A 23431-nucleotide genomic window follows, 5' to 3' on the forward strand; every position below is an offset into this window, starting at 1 on the left:
ATACCCAACTACACTGGTATTTGACTATTTGTATTAATTTAATCAGACCTGTTTTGTGTTCAACATGTTATTGATATTTGGTAACATATGATTGGAAAGCGGAAACAGGTATTTACAGTAAATATTAAATAATATGATCAGTGAAAGAGCATGCAGGTTACAACATCAACTTATAAAACAGGATTTACCACAACAAATGTTTCCTATGCTACAATGCATAGTAGCAAGATGATCCATTTCAAACCTGTTAGTACAAAGAGTAGCAGTTTAGGGATATGCAATAAACTAATTAATAAAGTAATACTAAATAATAAAGAAACAAATGATTCATATACCTGGTTCAAGATCAAAGGCAAGTGGTGCAAAGTGCTGCTTGCAAATAGAGCTCTATAGAGTTAGACTAATGTGTAAGAACAGAGAAAATTCAAACTGAAACCTGCACATTTGACAAGCAAATTTTTGTGTGAAACTTTCTAAGAATTCTTTCGTTACCACAATTCCGTGCCGTGATAGCAAATAACATGGCAGTATGCAGTTATCATAATTCTTAAAAAGACCTTAAAGGAAACCAAAAATAATATTGCATTTACTCTACCTTGCATTAAAAAGCACTAATTAATTACCGGTAGACTCCCTTATGGAAATGCATCTTCGGTAATCCACGGGTAATTCACATCGATTCTCTCTTGTGGACTCGAAACCGTGGTTTGCGACGATGATGGAAGTCCAACTAGCATACTATGTCAAAGTTTAGATCTTTCAAATGTCTTATGTGGTTTGAAGAGGAGGATCAAAGTTTAATGTAATCTAGTTCATTAAGTTTGACATATAATCTAGGCCCTCCCTATGTAAAGGTTTTTGATGGTATCTAGTAAAAAATACAACCACTAAGCTCACTCCCTTCAGTAATGTCGTAAAAATTATATAGGAGGTGCCCTCTGGAAAGGGAGTATGTTCATCCTCCTTATCTTAGTCTTCTAAATGTTTGCCACTTCCTCTTTATAAAATATAAAAACTTGGATGTCCACTAACTGATTGAACAGTCTTGATTGAACGGATACATGTGTGGCAGTCAGACCAGTTAGATCACTAGTGGCCAGATAGCTCAGTAGAGCACAATGTGGCGGTCAGAGGGTTCGATCACCAGTGGCCAGATAGCTCGGTAGAGGACAATGTGGCGGTCAGAGGGGTTCATTCACCAGTGGCCAGATATAGCTCAGTTGGTAGAGCACCTGACTGGCGATTCAGGGGGCCCGGGTTCGAATCCCAGTCTGGTCCATTGTATATCTCTCCTGTCCTGTTACACATGTATATGGGAATTAAATATTAACAGTTTTTACTTTTTATGGAAAATGAGCTAAGTCATTACACCGTGTTCACACAATTATTTTGATTTGAACTGTAATTCTCTAATGTAGCAAATTAGCTGAAGCAGAGTCAGCTATAATACTAAAGTTTTAGTAAAACCTTTTACCTTAAATTTCTAACATTCTTTAAGTTAAAAACATCTCTTTGTCACTATGTGGAAGATGTTTGGGAAATCATCAAAATGACGTCAGATTTAAAATTCATGTCTGATAGAAAGCAAATGAATTCGATTATCAGCTCTTAATTTGAAAATTTGTATGCTTCAGTCGTAGTACCTGACATATGTGAGCTGTCGTCCATGAAAAATCCGATTTAATAGCTTTTTGATTTAATGGTATATTGTACAATTAAAAAAATATTTAACTGAAGTGTAACGTGTTTCTGTAGTGGATGTTTATGATGTTTGTTGAAGTGAAGATATAACCCCTTAAGGTGTTTCTGGTCTGCATGCACTTATTGGCTAACAACTAACTTATAGAACAATTAACATATGAATTCAACAAAAAATCCCTAGGAAACAGTTACTAGAATTTTGTGTTATAAAGAGCTTGTCCAGAAATGATCTTATTAATTCTTAATTTATTGTTCTTGTGCCAAATTAAATATTTTGACTTGTTTCCAGACTGGGCTTTATGCATGTTATGCAACACACTGGACAGATTCAAGCCTGATAAATTTTTCTTAAAGTCTCTTAAGGAATCATAGTCATTAACAAAACCAGTGTATATTGATTTTAGGTTCTATGTAGCTTACTCCCATTTAATAAAACCCCTATTTCTCATGGATAACTGGTTATGACTTCTATAGCATTGATGCAAAGGGGAAAATTGAATATTTTGCTGGATGATTGACAGGCCAGAGACTGCATGGGCGGTCTGTTTCAATCCTGTGTAGTGCTTGCATTTCACTGTATCAGTTTATAGGCTGAACTAGCTGGTACAGGTAAGTTCTACATAAATGACAATTTCATGTGTTTGAATTTTATCAATTTTATTCTTAGTTTCTTTACTGTAGGGGATTTTTATATGTAAGTAAAGAATGATATTTAGCACAAAAGTATATCCATGAAATCAAATTAAAAACACAGGTGTGGTATGCTGTAATTGTCATTTTTGAGGACCTTAAGTTTTAAAGAATTGTTTTGCATATTATTGTGTTTTACACATTTTTTTATTTACATTGCAGTGAATAAGCACATTTCATGATATGTTTTTGTCATTAAGCATTTGTGGTTAATTTAGGTCTGAAATTATAATTATTTCACACCAGGAATATCCTGTTTAATCTAATTTAGGTATGATGGTGTTTATACAGTGATGTGTACACATGAATGTGATATTAAAAAGCAAAGTAAGACTTTTTATCTAATTGAAATTTAGACCTTTCATCTTGCTCTTCATAAATCTATTTGTTGCTCGTGAAAGGCTTTCATGTGTGACAAATAGATTTACAAAAAGTGAGATGATCAGTCTTATTTTAATTAGATTGAGTAAGACTTAACCCTTTTTTAAGAAGTATTTTAAGGACATACGCAATGTACCTTACCTACTGATAATTTTTCAAGATATTCTTCATTTAAGATTTTAGTGCCATCAGATGTTCATAGACAAAAACTCAGCATGTATTACCAGGGGTTTCGAAAAGATATCAATTGATGAAAATTTTTGTATAATTCAAAGAAAATTATACAGAAAATACTAAACATATATTCTAGATGTTTTCTTTATCCAAACTTGCTTTAGAAGAAGTGTACAACAGCATATAGAGACATTAAAATGTAGCACACAACTCCTTCAAGTATTGGAACTCTTCAACTCCAGGGAAAAGGACAATAAAGTTCAAACTACGTTGCGTATGTCCTTAAGTTATGAATATATGAATGCCAGCTTTTTCATATTGATATAAGATTTGATACAGAAAAGTAAAATCATATTGTCTTTTTTTTTAATGTACCATACAATATATATTTCTGGTATTAAAAACAGAAGTGCACACACATACATGTAGTAATTAAGTAATTAAACCATTGTTAAGTGTCATTATCCCTGGTATGCACTAGCTATAAAATTGCAGTTCACTGGTCTGAAAAAAAAATGGGATGAAATTTCTGGTCATCCCTCCCATATTTTTTTTTTCAGACCAGTGAGCAACAGGTGTATTTATACAGAATAAAGTTCCAAATCACTGCTGATTAAGGTTCATCACCCCTTTGATTTCTCATGTAAAAAAAAAATCAAGCTAAAAAGCCTTATGATTTTAAAAAGGATATCTATTTTATAACTAAAATGCACACAATTTTAGCACACCTTGTGGAACAAATTTTGACAGAAATCACAAATTTATATTTAGGAATAATAGTCATTTCTGTCTTTGAAAACCTTAAGTTAAAGTTTCGATCATGCTTGTAATATGTTTAAGTACAACTTGTCTAAATATTGAGAAACGCACCTATTTAAATATCAGATCTTTTCAGTTTCAGTTAACAGGATAGAACTTGGATAAAAACATCAAATGACCTTGACCATGAGGCCTTACTATTTACCCTTGACCTTTGTCTTCCTTTCCATCTCCATTGTCATAGCAACCAGTTCCATTCACCATGACTACTGTGTTATAGGAGCAGGACCAAGTGGCCTTCAGATTGGATATTTTTTACACCAGAAAAACAGGGACTATATAATTTTTGAGAGAAATAATGTATCAGGTATTTTTTTTTAATGTATATGTATTTGATGACAAGTGTTCTAATGCAATAAATTTTTGGTGAGAGAGCTATCTTTTGTGGTGAGCTGTGCTCCACAGTACTGTTTGTTTCATTTGCAAAGCATATTCTTGGTTCATAAAATATGGTTGATAAACACATAAGAATGTCAAGAAATAGGCAAGTGCAAATTCAGGTAGATAGTTTTATACATCTATGGGAAAAGTAGATGGTTAATTTTTCAATATAAATCTAGATAATTGAAATTTTTCATGCTAGCTTGTCTATTTAGGATTCATTTTCTCATTGATGATGATAATGAAAAAAAACCCAAATCCCTCAGCAATTCTCCTAAAAGGCCTGCGATTTATATATCTATAGACTGTGCTGTTGTATTGCCAGTGGATTGTATTTTTTTGATTGCCGATCAATACTTGTATGACATGATCTGTCAATTATTATTATACAAAACCCCCAGATGAGTAAATTTTCATTTCCTTTCTCTCCACAATGTTCTCTGATGATGACTTTTATCCAATAATCTCCCAGAAAGTATGAATACCAATAGTGATTGATGAGCCAGTGTAAGAACCAAGTCATATTATTTTTATTAATTGAAACAGGCAATCATCTTGCATAATACACATGATAATATTAAAGATTGGTAGTACGGTACTTGTTACCATAATAATTCTGTAATGACGAATGTTATTTTTCTTTGATATTCAAGTACTGAAAATCACCTAATTTTTGCAATACCTTATTTTCGTGTTATACTCGGTGTAGCATAATATTTTGATATCGCGATATATTGAACCCAAAAGAATGGAAATTTCACAAGTAGACGGTTTTGCGTAATTGTGCAAAAATAAAGTTCTCATAAATAAAAAGTGATTTATAAATTTATCCTGATAGAGCTTAACTAGACTCTAGTGGATTTTTGCCTACCTGAGCCAAAGGTGCAAATGAGCTTTTCTGATTGAAATTCTTTTAGTGTTTGACTCTTAAGTGATATCTAATGTACATAATCTGTGATTTCCTTTTTTCCACTCAAAATTATTCAAACTTTGTACACTGATAGCATACAAATGAAAGCATCCAAATGCATTTTGAATGAATTTGTGTGATATTAGCAATTAAGTGATTGCCATCAATCAAATGGCAATGCAGATTGAGGGCCAACTTGTTGTGCTCTTGATCATTCCAATTTCTTGCAACAGTTAATAAAATCTAAAATTTGCCAAAATTTGGGATGATGAACTGAAATATCAACATTATTGTTTTTGAAGTGCATTCCATTTAGATCAATTGAAATGCAAGTTTTTATAAATGCTCATTTATTTTTCTCAGGTAGCTTTTATGTGAAGTACCCTCGCCATAGAAAACTCATCAGCATTAACAAAAGAAACACCGGGAAAACAAACAAGGAGTTTAACCTACGCCATGACTGGAATTCCCTCCTCAGTCACGACGAATCCCTCCAGATACGCCATTACTCCAAAGAGTTGTTCCCTCATGCAGATATTCTTGTTAAATACCTCAAAGACTACACTGAAAAACTGGGCCTCAAAGTACAGTACAACACGAATATCCAGAACATCCAGCGACAAGAGGACCTGTACACAATGGAGGATAACAATGACCAACGTTACACTTGCTCGTAAGTTTGTTTCCGTGTTGTGATGACGTACGACAGACAGGGCACACCCTCTTCATCTTATTCATTTAGATTGATGTATGATCTATTGTACAACACTAAAATTTTTGTGACACCTTATTTTTGTGAGATTGCTGAACGCAAACAAAATTTTCATGAATTTTGATTATTGCGCTATAATTTTTTAATAGTAGAAGTATATGCAAGAATGAATTTTTTGCAAGCAGACAGTCTCAAGTAATTACACGAAAATAAAGTTGTCATGAATAAAAATTGATTTGCAGTTCAAAGCAAGATATTTGAACATTAAGGATATCAGATGAAACATTAATGGGAAGACTGCAAAATTCAATTAATCCATAACCAGAAATGAAACCATAAAATATTGAGGACTTCTTCTCTCCAAAAGTCTAAATACCATGTTCTAATTAGGGGGGTCTCATCTTTCATCATGTTCATAAAAAAATAAGAGAATTCACAAAACATACCACATAATCCTGCTATAAACTTGCAGACGGACAAAACACACAAACAAACAAAAGATGACTGATTGATTCAGCATACAGCAATATTATATTGTATGCTAGGTCAACAAAGGCTCAGCAAGCACTATACATTCACCGGGTATGCGAATGAAATATACAGACAAAAGAAACTTCTTCTTTTAAGAAGGCTTGGATATAGAGAAGCTGTGATGTTTTACAAATCAGTAATTAGGCAATCATTTATGTACGAATGTTTTTTAACACTATGAAGACTTAGATATACACTGTATCACTATGAAGTCATAAGACTTTTTGACTGAATTTGATGCAAAACATTTTTTTTAGTGGTCTGGAAAAAATGTTATTAATGAGCAAAAAAAAAAAAAACAACAGTTTTCCATCAACTTCTGAAGAAATGCAGACAAATTGAAAAATGCCAGATAAAAAAATTCTGTTATTAGAAAAGAGGTGTCATGATTGTTGTGTGCAAATCTCCAAGTCATAAACCAAGAATGGTTTACAGTACATGAAATGAACAGGAAATTACTTCTTTTTTTGGTACAATTCCAGGATATTGCTGTCAAATTGTTCCAGAACCTTTCATATTTGTTAACATCAATTTAAAAAAATTCTGAATTGCAACATTTTTACACTAGCAGTAACTTTTCTTTTCAAAAGGACATAAATTTTTTTTTGTACAATTCCAGAATATTGCTGTCAAATTGTCCAGAGCCTTTTACTTTTGCTAACATCAATTAAAAAAAAAAATTCTGAATTGCAACATTTTCACACTATCTGAAATTTTTTTTTATCAAAAGGACATCAGGGTATTGTTTAGTGATTGAATGAAGCAATTTGTACTAGAAGCCATCATAAATATTTAAACACTGTAAAAGATTACTGAGGCATTGTGATTAGTTACATGTATTCAATGGGTATTTTTTCTAAAACATCCCCTTTCATTAAGCGTTAATCAATGGGTGGGCTGTGAAAGGTTGCATGAACCTCCATTTGACTGACATCCTATCCCAGCATTGATTTATTGTGTAAATACTACTGGGTATGCGATCCAGATTGTAATTTTCTAAATTGATTCAGTTTTGTGTCCCCATGATTATAATCAATTTTGAAATGACACCCACTTGAGATGTTGATTTTTCTGTTCTGATGCAGTGAGAATGTTAATTTAATTTTATTTATTGCAATATGCATTATAATATTACGTAAATCAAATCAGGCTTTAATGTATGCCAAGAATTCAAATCACTTTCCACAGATTTGATCTGAACATATTTGATAATGTGAAATACATGATTAGGCAGCAATATTGCTTATATAACCCTTCTCCATTTCTTGACAGATAACCTATTAGCTAAATAAATAAATAAATATGATTTACCAATAAAATGTTGAGTTGAAACATTTTTATTATGCACCCTAATCAGAGATTCAGGGGAATATGTTTTTGGTCTGTCTGTCTGCCTGTCTGACCACCAGTTTATCTGTTTGTTCAAAAAACTTAAACACTGGCCATAACTTTTGTGAACGATTGGTGTTAGGGCTTTTATATTCCACATGTGTATTTGTTGTGACAAGACTTTTCTTTCGGTACATGTACCAACATTTTTGACCTCATGACCTTGGAGTATGGCCTACTTTTGAAAAACTTTGACCAAACTTGCACCTTGGCCATAACTTTTGAACAGTTGGAGCTAGGGTCTTCATATTTCATATGTATAATTCTTGTGACTAATCTTCCTTTGGGTTCCAAATTTTTGACCTCATGACTTTGACCTTGGAGTTTGACCTACTTTTTTAATAGACTTTAACCTTGGACATGAGATGCCACATGAGGGTACATGTATCAGTGTTTCACAAGCACATCTTGTTCAAATTTAGTTTTCATGAATCGCATGCCATTTTCGTCAAAGCATATCTTGCTAATTATACAGGGATGGATAGCTGCATGCAGCTACCCTATGTTTCTTGTGTTCCATTTATCAATTAAATTCGCGATGAATTACAACTGATTAGGTATACCATAGCATTTCGTGGTAAGCTATTACATCAGAGATGAAGCTGTGTTAAATAACTATTCTGATGTCACTGGCAATGAAAGATTGTAAGAATCATTCAAATTTATGAGCATAGGATAATAGGCAAAGGATCAAATTTTGTCAATTAGGATCAAGGCTTGGCAAGGCCTGGATGGCAAAATGTGATTTAAAAGGGTGAAAGTTATCTATCTAATACTCATATAATTATAAGTATTCTTTTAATCATATCATTGGGATATTTCCTTCAAAACAATTGCACAAACATATCTTTTTTTTTTGGTTATGCAGACTCTGTAGATAAAAAGAGCAAATGAAAGACTGATAAAGTACACAAAAATTTGGTTTTTGGAATATTAAAAAACCCATATTACACTGGCATATCATACATCTTAGGTGCTGCTGTGGCCTACAACATATAGATGGAGTGGTATAAGATAAACATTGTGACACCACATTGATGTTAGAATAATGTTTTCTAGGTTTCTTAAATGGGATATTCCTGTCTTTTACATTTGAAGGTATGACAGAGAGAGAAAGAAATCACACACTGTTGTTTAGCATGAAAATCATTGTGTCTCATACGGCTACTAATGAGAGAATTTTCCTTGTAATCAAATTTCTCAGTAGTCCACAAATAGAATAAATTTCAACTGATTGCTCATTGATTTCCAGAGAGAGAGACTGCCTGACTGGGGTTTGGAGCCGGTGATTGATGCGATCCCTCCATAAAGAGGTTATCATAGATGGAGGGAATTATGATTGATGAAGAAAATATCTTCCAGTTGATTTCATTAATCTTTCATTTTTTTTTTACAGAAAATTAATTGTAGCTACTGGAATAGCTACTCCCAACATTCCAAAAGATGTCGCTGGCATGGAGTACGTGATTGGATATGAGGACGTCTCCATCAATCCCGAAGATTTTGAAGGGCAAACAGTTCTTATACTTGGTAGTATATAAAGGAGATCTGAGTTTATTATAAGTCTTCTGTCAAAATCTAGTCAGTAGCTGTCAGTAAACTTAAGATGTAATAATACATTTAATTGTTCAATGACAGTGATAATATTGCTGCTGCATGATGATGTACATTCTCTGTTATTGTTCATACAATTCAGTTACCCCCCCCCCCCCCCCCCCAACACACTCACACACCACTATCACACTATGAAAACTTTGAACTGATCTATATATAAAATCATAATTATTAACATTTACGAGGGGTGATCAAAAAGTTCATGAACTAATTGAATTACTTCCATAAAAGAAATCAAAAAAGGTTTCAGTGTTTACTATTCTTTAAAGTAGGCCCCTTCAGTTTTAATGCACATATATCAGCCTTCTTCCCTTGCACAAAACACTTCTGGCCCAAGCGGTCACATGGCATGCTCTGTAGTTTACTGTTCACAGCAGCCAAAAGATTTTCCTGGGTCTTATACCGGTACATGTATTTCTTACCATGCAGTTATTTTTATAAGAAGAATAGTCCATTTTTCACAAATTGCCAAATCTCGGCAATAGGATAGGTGGAATAGAATATCTTTTCCCAGTGAGAACATGGTGTCCATAACAACCCGACTCCTCTGTCTTGGATGCGTCGTGTATCCAATGTGGATCATGTATGGGTGCTTTCTCTATATCATATCTGATCTGTTAACTGTTTAAAGTAAATGAAATTTAAGGGGATCAAGAATTAATTTATTGTTAGAATATACAACTATTTTTCTAACTGTGACTTGGCTATCCTTCATAACAAATTGCTCAACTAAGGACACATCTCATTCCCAACTTACTTTCACTGGGCACCCAGAACGAACATCATTTTTAACCATCTCCCTTCCTTCACTTAAACAATCAATCAAGTTACTAATAACACTTTTGGCAAGTCCTTTGTCTTCATAAACCTTGTACAAATTAATATATGCTACTGCAAAGGATTTTCCAAGATTTACTTAAAAACTTTACAGCCATTCCTTTCTCTAGTACTACCGAGTCAACCATTTTTTGTCACAAGTCATCCTCATATTGACATCATTTTTACATTGTGACAACATAAACATGGAGGTAAATATTATGTAACTGACATGCTATTTATAGATCATGTTTAAAACATTTATATTCCAATTTTCATTCTGATCTGAATTGTGGTTATGTAGATACAAAAGATAGTTCGCAAACTTTTTGATCACCCCTCGTTTAATTCACAAACTTTTTGATCACCCCTCGTTTAATTCTAAACATTGAAAAGAATTACATTTGTTTAAAAAAATCACTGTTTGTTTGACAAACAGAACTCGAAATATATATTAACATTGCTCACCCACATTCCCTCTATTCCTACATAATAATAAATATGTTTACAAATAAATATACTTATTACAAGTGTAAAGAAGCTTAAGTGTTCAGTAATAGAATGACCTGTTTTTTCTACTATGTAAGAGTGTCCAATACCAGAAATTTGATACAATTTTGTTCAAGTTGCTTTGGTATGTTTAGACATAGGAATTAAAACCAGAGATCTGAATATGCCCAAATACATCACTATTAAATGTCAAACGTACAGCAGTGTCATTATCACACAGCACAGGTGTAATGTTATTGATCAGAAGGGAGCAAAATCGCCTCAGTTTGTGAGTTTTTTTTTTTTTTAGCAAATTGACGTGCTTCATGTCAGATTCAGAAAATTTAACAGAAGCAAGATGTGACACTTTAGGGTTATGTTGTAATAATGTTATAAATTAGAAAAATGCAGTATTTATCGTGTTTATATATACTTTGCCTGATTAAAAGAGATACAACGAAATAAATAAAAAAAATATTAAACAGGTAACAAAAATAGTTTTTGACATATGTACACTCAAAGTCTATTAAAAATAACTGGTGTTATATTTCATGTAACATGTTGAAAAAAAAAATCAATGCACTCTTTTTAATCATCAGTTATTAAATATCTAATTCTAGTTGGCCAGTACCAGTAAATGATCAGTAGGAAAAAATACATTGTAATTAAAAAACAACTTTGATACTTTTAAATGATGAGATGGTGTCTGCATAAAAACTTTGCACTATCAGTTTTATAATTATACTGTCAAAGTGTGAGCACTAAAAACAATTATGGCAAGAAATAATGATTATTGCTTGAAAGACTTGCTACTATAAACCCATAACACATCTTAGAAACACTGTATTTGTTAAACATTATAGATTTCTAATTAAGGTGATTTCCACTGATCACATTACAGGGGAAGGAATGATTTCCTTAAATAATAATGGTTTTATTCCACAGGACGTGTTAATGTGACTAAATAATAACGGTTTTATTCCACAGGGCGTGGTAATGCCGCATTTGAGACTGCTGATGCTATCTATGGAAATACTAATGTGGTCCACATGGTAGCTCGTTCCAGAGTGAGACTTTCGTGGGCCACTCATTATGTAGGAGATCTCAGGTTTGTGTTATCTGATAGTGGTGAGAGCAGTTTCTTGTTCTTTTTTCCCTTATGTTTAATTGCACTTATTCCACTGAAGCAAGTGATGTGAAAAATATAAATGCCTTATTAGTAAAATTTTGTTTCTTTATGGACAATTCTCTTGCAGACAGACCCATTTTGTCCCAGCTAGCTGACAGCTTTGAACAAATTTCCTTCCCCTATTTCCTAAAGAAGAATAAAATAATGTCTTCAAGTTGAATGGTCAATATACTTGATCACTCAATCAAAAGCTAAAAATGCTGCCATCCCATAATTCTTGTTACCTAGCAACTGTTTCCAAAGCCTAGCAACAAGCACTGTTCCCAAAGCGTAGCAGCATGTACCGTTCCCAAAGTCTAGCAACATGTACCATTCCCAAAGTCTAGCAACGTGTACTGTTCCCAAAGTCTAGCAACATGTACTGTTCCTAAAGCCTAGCAGCATGTACCGTTCCTAAAGTCCAGCAACATGTACTGTTCCCAAAGTCTAGCAACATGTACCATTCCCAAAGTCTAGCAACATGTACTGTTCCCAAAGCATAATACTTTGATAGAGAACCATTAGATAAACATTTTGAAATAATATTTCTTGAATTTCAGTAAAGACTTCTTTGTTGAATACATTTTGTCCAAAGATGCTTTTGTTCCAAGCATGTATTTATGAACAAGCATGTTTTGCTGTACAGTTAAACTTAGATATCTTGAACACTGATTTCTCGAATACCAGGGATATATCAAAGTAATTTTGAAGTCCCAGTTGCTTATTATTTAGGTATTTTATCCTTGATGTCTCAAATCCTCGGATATCTCAAGGTTTTTTCTTGGTCCTATCAATTCGAAATAGTGAGATTTTACTATATATGAATACATACAAATTCAACATTTACAGTAGCACATTAAATACACTGTAGGTCTTGAAATGATTATAACTTAAGAACTTAGTAAATTACTGAGCATTTCCTGAAAATCTCTTATAAAAGTAAATTTGCTTATAAGGAAGTCTAGGGAAAATGAATCTTTAGTTCCTTATAATTTCTTTGTATCCATACAAGAAAGTGTCATGATATTAGGGATAATGAAAAGGTATAACTTCCTTATAACAAAGAATTCCTTGTATTTGATTTCCTTATAAGCAAGTTTCACTGGATGTTTTTTTTTCCACAGGGCAGTCAACAATGGACTTCTTGATACATATCAGTTGAAATCATTAGATGGTGTCCTAGAAGCAGGGCTGGAGGAAGTCAAAATCGTGAAAAAGGATGGAAAGCTTCACCTTCAGTTCAAAGAGGATGAAGAAGACCCAGTTTACTCCATTGATAACTTTGCCCTCCGGGATCCTTATGATAAAATCATTCGCTGTCTGGGATTTGTATTTGATAAGTCTATTTTTAACAAGTAAGTCCATTTTTTTTATTTGATGGAAACAGAGTCAATTATTCACTCACGTGAATGTTTTGTGTGCATTTGATTAATTTGGTTTCCTAAAATTTGGTATAATACACATGTGTAAGTAAATGATAATCTAAAAACTTTTAAGATTACCAGTGTGAAAATAAACTATTCTATGCTACAGTTAATTATTTCATGAACTGCAGCATGTATCTAAGACTGATTTTGATAATCTTATGCGTATAAAGAAGATAAGAATTGTGTGGATTTTTTGCAGCAAAACAGTGATCTCATCTGGAAAAGGTAGAGCGAAAAAATACCCAAAAATTACCTATGATTACGAGTCCGTGGAAAACCCGGGCATGTTCTTTGCTGGCACAAACACTCATTCCCTGGACTTCAGAAAATCAGCTGGAGGTTTTATCCATGGATTCAGGTATACAGGTAAGTAAAATCTGGAACACATACATAGGTGCTCTAAGTAAAAGACACAACCACATCATATTATCTGCTACATTTATTATCCCCTCACAATGAAGTTGGAGGGGATATAGTAACGTGCATGTATGTGTGTGGGCTGGGGAATTTGTGAGAGTGTGTTTCCATTAAACAAGTAATAATTTATGTATGGATAAATGTACTCTTTTGCGAGGGGATGCTTCGCTCTGTGGTGCCCTTGTTATATGTAGAGATTTGTTATTTGAACTGCTAACTGCAGATGTACAAAATGTATATTAGTTCAAAACTATATAAATATTAACTACCAGAATACAAAGTTTTAACATGGATGTGTAATAAAATGTTGGAGGTTATAAACTATTCTTGCTTCATACTTTTTCAGCCCGTGCCCTGCATCATCTGTTGGAATGGAGGTATCACCAGGTCCCCTGGCCCTCGATCACAGCTCCCATCACCCAGATAGAAAACACAATAGTAAAGAGGTTGAATGAGGCATCAGGGACATACCAAATGTTTGGAGTGTTGGGGGACATCATTGTCATTAAAGAGTAAGCATCCAAAGTTGTTAGTAAATGCGGGAATGTCGATCCAGGTGCTGGTGTCTAGAAAAGACAAAAAATCTATATTTCTTTGATACAGTAAAACTGCTTTTGCACAAACACAGATAATAGTGAATTTACAGATATTGTGTTTTTTTTATTTTATTTTTTTTTTAGGGGGGGGAGGGGGTCCCCAGCAACATTCTTGGCAATTCCTTGTAAAATGTTATGGTTAAAACTAACTCTGATATAATGAATTTGTGTCCTGTAGAGGTTAAAAATAATGATATTTGCATCTTTTATAGCAATTTTTTTAAGGTCACAAAATTTAGAAATAATAAACTATCTTTATTTTCTATAAGTATTTGTGACTACAATTCTTTTAAACAGAAAAACTGAAGTTCTCCAAGGTAGATTTTATATTTAGTGTACTTGTATGAGCATATTCAGTATTCATAAGAAGGTAAACACGTATATGTACATGTGTATATTGCAAATTTGCCAAATAAAATTTTACGAATTCATTATATGGATATAGATATAGTGAAACAAATTAGAAACCAAACTGTGCACAATGATCATCTGTTACATTTACTTCAGTTTTTATCTCATGTGTCATGTGCATTATATTGATTGCTGTAGTTTTCAATTAAGTTTCAAATGTTATTTATAATATATCATACTTCAGTCGGTAACATTTGCTAATATTATACTTTTATGTAAATTAGTTGAATTTGATTCGTTGACAAACATTTGTTAAAAAACACTATTACCCTCTGAATGATGAAACAATGCCCTCCAGCATAGCAACAGCCAACATTGCTTGACAACGGGTGATATTCCAAAAAAATATTAACTGCACAGAATTTATGTGCTCACGGTTCAGTGCTATATTTATTTGTATGAAACATTCAATATAATATAATATGATAAATACAGCATGTACATGTAGTTGAGGGTAACCTTGAAAATTTTTGCCCCGCAAAAACCATTGTCAACCTCGACTGCACCTCGGTTGACAATGGTTTTCTTGGGGTGAAAATTATCAGTGTTACTCTCAACTACATGCAGTATTTATATTATGACAAAATGAAGTATCATTAAAAAAATTTACTAAGCTGTACTCTTTTGGATAAAATGAAAATAAAAACATAATTTTCTCTCTCTCTCAAAAAGAAATTTCAAGTCTTTGTGTAGGTTTCCAGTCATAAAAACATGATATTTTACAGTAATGATAAATAAGTTTTTTTTCCTGCAGTAATGGTCTGGAGTTTGATTACTTGGAAGAGTTCCCTATCAATCTTATCGATGACTTTTACAAACATTCTGGACACAATGTCACTCGTATCATCGCCATTGTTATGGAGTATGGCAAGGATTTTTCCGGACCAGGCAATGATATTTTCCGCATTGATCGTGCCACAGGAGAACCAGCAGAAGCCCACCAGTCAAACTTTCTACACCCTGTGTTTTATTATTACGACAAACTTCCAACATGTAAGACATTACTCAAAGACATGCCAGGAAATATTTCACATTGTGGGTTGAGAAATTTTAGCTATCAAGAGATATTGAAATTAAAAAAAAAAGCATCTTGTCTGCAGACCATAAAACTTCTTGACCTTGAATTAATAAGAATTGACTATCTATACATGTTTCATTCATATAGCTGTAAATTAAATGTACTTAACTTTAAAAGATAAATATTGAAAGCATCTCCTACATAAATTTTGATAAGATAAAATTTTCATTCAACTTCTCCACATTGTTGCAAGCTACAGCTGGTCTTTATAAACTGTTACAGCGGAAGACATGCAGAAGAAACCTCTGAGGGATGTTCTTCCTCCTCCAAAATTACTCCACCATATTGTGGAGGATTTCCTGACCTCCTGGGACGGCTGGACCAGTCACCTCCTGCCCCTCCGACGTTTCCTAGAGGAAGTCTTCGACCAGGATCTACGCAGCTTCTTTGCTGATAACTGCATGAAGCTGGCGTTGACCCACAGGAATGTCCCTCTCTCTTGTCAGGCGGATTTTATGGAGGGTCAAGGTCTGGTCCCTACCTACAGTCTAGCTCAGCTGGCCAAAGATTCTAAACTCCTACTGTAGAGTAGAACTTGTTAGATAATAGTCAATTTAGCCTGTCTCAAGCATTGAAATTTTATTTACAGTGACATTAAGATTCTGCAAAGGATCTTTAGTTGTTAATTACATAGATCAAATATTTTTCCCTAAAAAGTCATCTTATGCAGTGGTCATTCACTTCCTTACTAATGCATGGACATGTGCAGTTGCACATCATTAGCTCACCTGAGCTGAGGGCTCAAGTAAGTTTTTCTGATCAGAATTTGTCCATTGTCTGTTGTTTTCATAAACTTTTCATATTTTTTATCATTTCCAGAACCACAGAGCCAATTTCAACCAAACTTGCCACAAAGCATCCTTAGATGAAGGGAATTCAAGTTTGTTGAAATGAAGGGCCATGCTCTCTTTCAAGGGAGCTAATTAAGAATAAGTGAAAATTTAATGGCATCTTTCAAAAATCTTCTTATCAAGAACCACTGGGCTGGATGTGAAAGCTTCAAAATTTAAATTTCTTCAAATCATGACTCCAGGGGGTGGGGTGGGGTGGGACCAAAATAAGTGATCAAAGTTGTACATGAGAATATATAGGACCAAAACCTATTAAAAATCGTCTCAAGAACCCTTGGGCCAGAAAAGTTGAAACATTTGTGAAAGCTTCATTACATAGTGTAAATTCAAGTTTTTTTCAGATCATGAACCATGGGGTGGGGTGGGGCCACAATAGACTATCAAAGTTAAACATAGAAATGCATAGAAAAAATCGTTAAAAATCTTATTTCACAAGAACAGCAAAGTCATGATTAGTCGTCATATTGGTATGGAAGCATCTGCATGTAGTGTGGATTTAAGTTTGTTCAAATCGTGACTTCTGGGAGTAGGTTGGCACCACAATAAACAATTGAAGTTTTACATAGCAATATATAGGGAAAAAATTTTTTCTCAGGAACAGCAAAGGTATGACTAGTCATATTAATACGGAAGTATCCTCAGGTAGTGTACATTCAAGTTTGTTCAAACTATGACAATCTTGAATAGGGTAGGGTCACTATAGGGATCAAAGGTTTACATAGGAATGTATAGGGAAGAAAATCTCCTGATGTAGAACAGCAATGCTATTGTGACTCAGGTGAGCATTGTAGCCCATAGGCTTATTAATATGTGACAGGCTTACTATTTATATCCAGATGTTTTGAAAACATTGTAAACTACAAACTAGAAACCAATAACAGCTAATCATTCTTGAGTTTTAGTTAATTTTTTTCATTATTTCCACAAGGATGCTATCAATTTGTTAAACTTCAAGTTATTGTACAATTATTGCTAGTCTCTTTTGTTAACACATAGGAAGGTGCAAACAATTAGAGAAAAATTATGTTGTGATTTGTCATACCAAAAAGCATTTAACCATTTATTTATATTAAAACTATTTTTAAGGAATCATAATTATTAAAATTGTGCCATGTCAAGTTCTTTATTTAAAAATTTGAAACATATATATCATTTCAAGATTAGAAATTTTCAGATGAGATCAAAATTCACACAATCCAGAAAATGTCCAGTAAAACATGCTTATAGTGAGTGCCCTGACCAATTTTGATTTGTTACAAACATAAATGGCTATATTCAGTAAGTTTAAAAAAGTTATTTAATAATACATGGAATGAAAATCTCTTAGCTCTGTAAAGAGTGAATTCATTATAATTGTGTTCACTATAACTGTGTTTTACTGTATGACAATTCAATATTTAATGCATAGTTTTCAAGATGACCAATGAGCACCTTGCACAAGAAGTATATTTGTATTAAAATTTAATTTATGCTTTTAAATGAACCAAAAAGGGTATCTTTCTGCTATTTGATCTGTTAATTTTTTTTTTGTTTTTGTTTTTGCAAATATTCAAAAATAAGTCCATTTCTTAAGTGCAAGATTCTTTTTTTTTTCTTTGAAGTTTTGCAGTATTTGTTCTGTGTGATGTAAATTTTCTTTTCCCAGATAGTTTATCTCCATTTACTTGTAACTTGTTACACGATTTTGGTACCATTTCTCATAAAAAAAAATCAACTTTTGCCAAAATATGTGTGAATATGCAAATGTTTTTGTCATGCAAATCATTATCATCAACCTAGCAGTTATATTTTTCTACAGATAGATATTTTTATATTCATGTAGAATTATTTATTCAAGAGTTGCTAATTCTCGTAAGCAGATTTTATGTAGATTTTGTGTAGAAATCTGGAACACTGGTACATGGAATTTGAAACATTCCTGTAACACTATGGCTTTGGATTTTGTTTTTCTAGGCATTATAAAATAATATACCGGTAGAATTAAAATAATGATGAAAAAGATTGTGGTCCCCAAGTATTTAAAATTATAGTATATAGAGCATTAAAATTAATAAATAGGACAATTTTAATGCAGGCAGTTGTTTGAGAGGATACTGTCAGACTGTTTGTGGGTAGAATGTCCCCCTTCCCCTGAAACAACTATTAAAGTTTTGTAAATATAAATAGTGTAAAACTTTCAGGGGCTATAACTAATACTAGGGGGTCGATGAATCATTTCACAAGGAATAGATTGAAGAGTCTACATTGAACGGATGTAAATTAACTTCTCATCTCCTTGTAATATTTTCAACATGTTTGAGGAAATTCACAATCCTTAATATACAATTTTATTCCCCCCATTCCTTACATTTGTTGATACCATACCAGTGCTGCTCTTTATATATAATTTTTCTTTTTTGCTTTGTTTATACAATACTTTTTATGCGTCTTTTCTACAACTTTCTAAACTGTTTATATTTGTATGTGATTTTAGCTTTATGTAGTTCTGAGGGTGGTGGGAACACACACTATTTTTACCCTCACTAAGAACTAGAGTTATCTTTCTTGTGTTGCGTTTTGTATATTCTATTAATATAAACACTTGTTCATCCAAAGCAATAGATTTCCTAATTTTCTTTAAAATCTTGTAGCATTATCCAATTTTAAAAATTCATTTAAAAAAAAAAAAAAAAAAAAGAAATATTGGAGGTGGTATAGAGTTTGAATGAATCTATCGAGCATCTTTTAGAATGTAAAATTACCATTGACATATGTTTATGTTAAATTGTAACTGATTCACTCTTATTCACTTTGATCAGATGTCTAAGTATTATTGACAATCTTACATCTGTATAATGAATATATCCAAGCATGGAGTATTACAACACATATATTTTGAAAGCTCAAACTAACAAGCAATCACACAACTACCACAATTGTTTGATTTATATGCTAGATAAAATTGCAATAACAAGTAATTTATTTCTTGTTCTACATTGTAACTCATCACTCATAAAATTTAATATACTTGATCTACATATAAAGCTTCCAACTATAAGTTTGCTACAGTGATTTTTCTACAAGTTTGTTGTACAAGCAATGTATAAGTGTTAATTTCCCTATGTGTCATTTTTTTTTTAGTTCTGATTTCTTATATATACTGTGTATATTTATTCCAATAGGTCTTGTTATCGTATGGGGAAATGTTATGTTTCAAAATAAAATTACGGCTTTGCTGCATATGCTACTTTTGTGTTTAAAAAGAATTTGATATTGCCGAAATCAAGGTAGCTCCATGTTATTTCATCAGATCCAGGATTTCATATTTCAGTCAAACCTTGTTATCTTGAACTCCATGGGACTGAGAAAAAACTTTGAGATATCTGAGGATTCGAGATATCCAGGGTAAAATACTTAAAGAATAAGAGTTTAAGACTTCCAAATCATGTTGACATATCAATGGTATTCGAGATATCAGTGTTCGAGATACCGAAGTTCAACTGTATTTGCAAGTCAGTCCAGTATTTTGTTTTATAGTGTGGACATCTCCTGTTCCCATGCCAAAATGTGTTCTACTTATACTAGTTAAACATATGCAACAGTTGGCTTTCAGATAATTTTAGTTACAAGACTGTTAATTGAAAATTTGAGAGAAATGTTACCTTTCAGTTACATAGCTTAAGGACCCTACATTATAAATGAAAATATTCTTTGGACATTGAGAAAACTAAATTAAATCTTTTTCTTTTTCATCATTGGTTACCAGCTATTTACCTCCAGGAAAAATGTTTCAAAGACAAGAAAGTATTGATGAATAAAAATCACTGCTGCTTTCTTGAATGGTAAAAATGCATGCAAATAAAGTATTAAATTAAATGGTCTTTGCCTAATGAAATGTTCAGATTACAAATCGAGTAATATATTATAGTTTCAATTTACACATATGTTGTTTTAGATATAACGGCAGATCACTTTAAAGAGGATAAAAATACCATGGCGCACCGGGCGTGCCCCCCCCCCCCCGTTTGAATGTATTCAAAGCCTAAGGCTCAAGTGAGCTAGCTTTTCTGACCGAAATTTGTCCGTTGTATGTCGTCGTCATCGTAAACTTTTCACATTTTCATCTTCTTTTCAAGAACCACTGGGCCAATTTCAACCAAACTTGCCACAGAGTATCCTTGGGTAAAAGGGATTCAAGTTTTCTTAAATGAAGGGCCCCGTCTCCTTCCAGGGGGAGATAATTATGATTTTGTGAAAAATTAATGGCATTTAAAAATACTCTTCTCAAGAACCCTTGGCCTGTATTTGAAAATATGAAACTTATGTGGAATCATTGTGAGGTAGTGTATATTCAAATTTGTTCAAAGTTTTACATATATAGGAAAACATAGGGAACATCTTTAAAAATCTTCTTCTCAAGAACAGTAAAGCCATGATTGGCCCTATCTATATGGAAGCATTCTCAGATAGTGTAGATTCAAATTTGTTCAAATTCAAGAACACCAAAGCCATGATTAGTCATATTTATATGGAAGCATCCTCCGATAGTGTGGATTCAAATTAGTTCAAATCATGCACCCAGGGGTAGGGTGGGTCCACAATGGGCGATCAAAGTTTTACATAGGAATACGTAGGAAAAAATCTTTAAAAATCTTCTCAAGAACAGCAAAGCCATGATTAGTCATATTTATATGGAAGCGTGCATCCTCAGGTAGTTTAGATTCAAGTTTGTTCAAACCATTACCCCGGGGTTAGGGTGGGGCCACAATGGGTGGTCAAAGTTTTACATAAGAATACATAGGAAAAAATCTATAAAATTCTTCACAAGAACAACAAAGCCATGATTGGTCATAATAATATTAAAGCATCTTCAGGTAATGTGGAGTTAAATTTCTTCAAATCATTACCCTCCAGGAGAAAAGAGGGGCTATAACAGGGGATCATAGTTATACAAAGGAATATAAAGGACAATTCAATAAAAAATTTCATCTTAAGAACAGCAAAGCCATTATGCGTCATATTTATTCAAAAGCATCCTTAGTAAATGTAGATTCAAGTTTGTTCAGATCATACCCCCTTCCGAGCCACTTTTATATTTAAACTTTTCAATATTGAACTGATTTCTGCTTTTTCCTAGCCAAAGTGCTCAGGTGAGTGATGTGGCCTCTGGGCCTCTTGTGTTTTTTGGGGGGTGGGGTGGGGGGGGGGGGGGGCTTGTCAAGAATTTTGATCCAACCCCCTTTCTGGGATACTAAACAAAATAGACTTTGGACCCCCCTCCCCCGGAAAAGTTCTTGAGAAGCGTCTAACAACCCCCCCCCCCCCCCTACGAAGCATGGTTTTCTCTTTTGGTTAGATGTAGTTGTGATATTGTTTGTGTGTGTGTGTTTTTAGATGGATTTTGTTTTTGAGATGGTAAAGACCCCTCCTCCCCCCAACCCCGGAAAAATTCCTGGATCCGCCTTTGGTAGCTGATGTATTGATTTTTACGATATCAAGCAATTGCCATTGTATTTGGTTCTTTGAATATTTTTGTGTTTGTGAACATGCATACATTTGTTTCTCTCGTGTGAAAAATCGCTGAGGAACATGCATGCATTTGTTTTGTTTTCTCACTTAAAATGCTTGTATTTGATGCTTTTAAGCTTAAGAAAAAATATGTTTCTTTACTATTATTTAGCAGCATGCTTAATAAAAAAAAAATACGGTCGATATGTAGGATTTTTTTTTTTATAAAGGCCTAACTTTGAACTTTTCTTTTAAAAAAAGAGAGAATTTGAAGCTCTCTTTTTAAAGCCATAAAATCTTTCTTTTGCCATCTAACAAACGGCTACTAAAAAGTGACCTATAAATCAGTGGGTTTGAAGGAAAATTGCGGACATGCAATTTCCGATTTTACAACAAAAAATAATTAAAAAAAAGATATTTATTTATTTATTTAAAAAAATAAATAAATAAATGTTTGGTCGCCGCATAAAATAAAATCGGGTAACCGTAAACAAACACTTTTTTGTCTGGCCTTATGTTTCGACCAAATATAAAAAGAGGTTTGGAATATGTTAAAACAATGATCTAATACTTATTCATCATTTTATGTCAGCACTTCGGGTTTTGAAAAAAATAGACATGGCCATATTCTTTTCTTTTTTTTTTTTTTTTAAAAAAAAAAATCATTTTTTAGTATTTTTACTAGTTAGTAACAATCTGAAAAAAAAGTTCACGAGTTATTCCTCTTGGAACAATGTTATATATGGGTTGATAAACATCTCCTCATACCCCCCATCCCAACTCCTAACTTCTAAAATATAATGAGTTTCTGTTTTCACAAAAAATGTAATTTGTCAATCCCATCTATATGTCATACTTTGCAATCGATTTGTACTTTTATTAAGGTTTAAAATCTTTGCCAATTTTTAAACCTTAATAAAAGTACAAACCGATTCACAGAATGACGTGTACAATATTGATGGGACTGACGGGGAAAATCACATATTTCGAAAAAACAGAAACTCCATATAATTTAGAATTTAGGTGGGGGGGGGGGGGGTATGAGGAGATGTTACTTACGCTGTGCAGCTGGCTACCCATCAGCACCACTGAAGTGGCATAAAAGCAGTGAACTTTGCTATGGAAAAAAAAACGGTAGCAGAAAAGCAGAAGTAATACAAAAATTGTATTTCCTTCAGTTTTAATTTAATTATGTCAAATAAAGAAAGAATTAAATGACAGTATATATCTATATAACCCATCTCTTTGCAGAGCCATATCTTTATAATAATAGCCACTCCAGTAAATGGTTAATCAGTATAATGCACTCAGCTATACAACTTATTATAAAATTGTTTGTGTCAGAAGTTTTGGCATGTTTTAATTAATATCACTTGAAAGAAAGTAAAA

At 33.0% G+C, this 23431-nt stretch overlaps 2 protein-coding genes, 1 long non-coding RNA gene and 1 other non-coding gene across 4 annotated transcripts in view; all 4 read left to right on the top strand.

Moving 5' to 3' along the window:
- LOC133184256 (transcription factor ATOH8-like) overlaps nucleotides 1–23431 on the top strand; it is a 186456-nt gene that overhangs the window by 147752 nt on the left and 15273 nt on the right. The gene's annotated exons all lie outside the window — the stretch shown is intronic.
- Trnaa-ggc (transfer RNA alanine (anticodon GGC)) lies at nucleotides 1204–1278 on the top strand. The gene has a single exon. It is a non-coding gene; the product is annotated as a tRNA-Ala (tRNA).
- On the top strand, nucleotides 3842–16740 carry LOC133184252 (FAD-dependent oxidoreductase domain-containing protein 2-like). The gene is made up of 9 exons (XM_061319227.1): nucleotides 3842–4072; nucleotides 5420–5729; nucleotides 9085–9218; nucleotides 11595–11715; nucleotides 12900–13130; nucleotides 13402–13568; nucleotides 13966–14131; nucleotides 15381–15619; nucleotides 15927–16740. The coding sequence occupies exons 1-9, from the start codon at nucleotides 3880–3882 to the stop codon at nucleotides 16229–16231; spliced, it is 1866 nt and encodes a 621-aa protein (XP_061175211.1). The 5' UTR covers nucleotides 3842–3879; the 3' UTR covers nucleotides 16232–16740.
- On the top strand, nucleotides 16768–19781 carry LOC133184254 (uncharacterized). The gene is made up of 2 exons (XR_009720801.1): nucleotides 16768–17202; nucleotides 17570–19781. It is a non-coding gene; the product is annotated as an uncharacterized LOC133184254 (long non-coding RNA).

The sequence above is a fragment of the Saccostrea echinata genome, unplaced genomic scaffold (assembly GCF_033153115.1).
Source record: "Saccostrea echinata isolate AGI-Se365-2 ecotype Australia unplaced genomic scaffold, CSIRO_AGI_Sech_v1 ptg000010l, whole genome shotgun sequence".
In the NCBI taxonomy this organism is placed as follows: domain Eukaryota; kingdom Metazoa; phylum Mollusca; class Bivalvia; order Ostreida; family Ostreidae; genus Saccostrea; species Saccostrea echinata.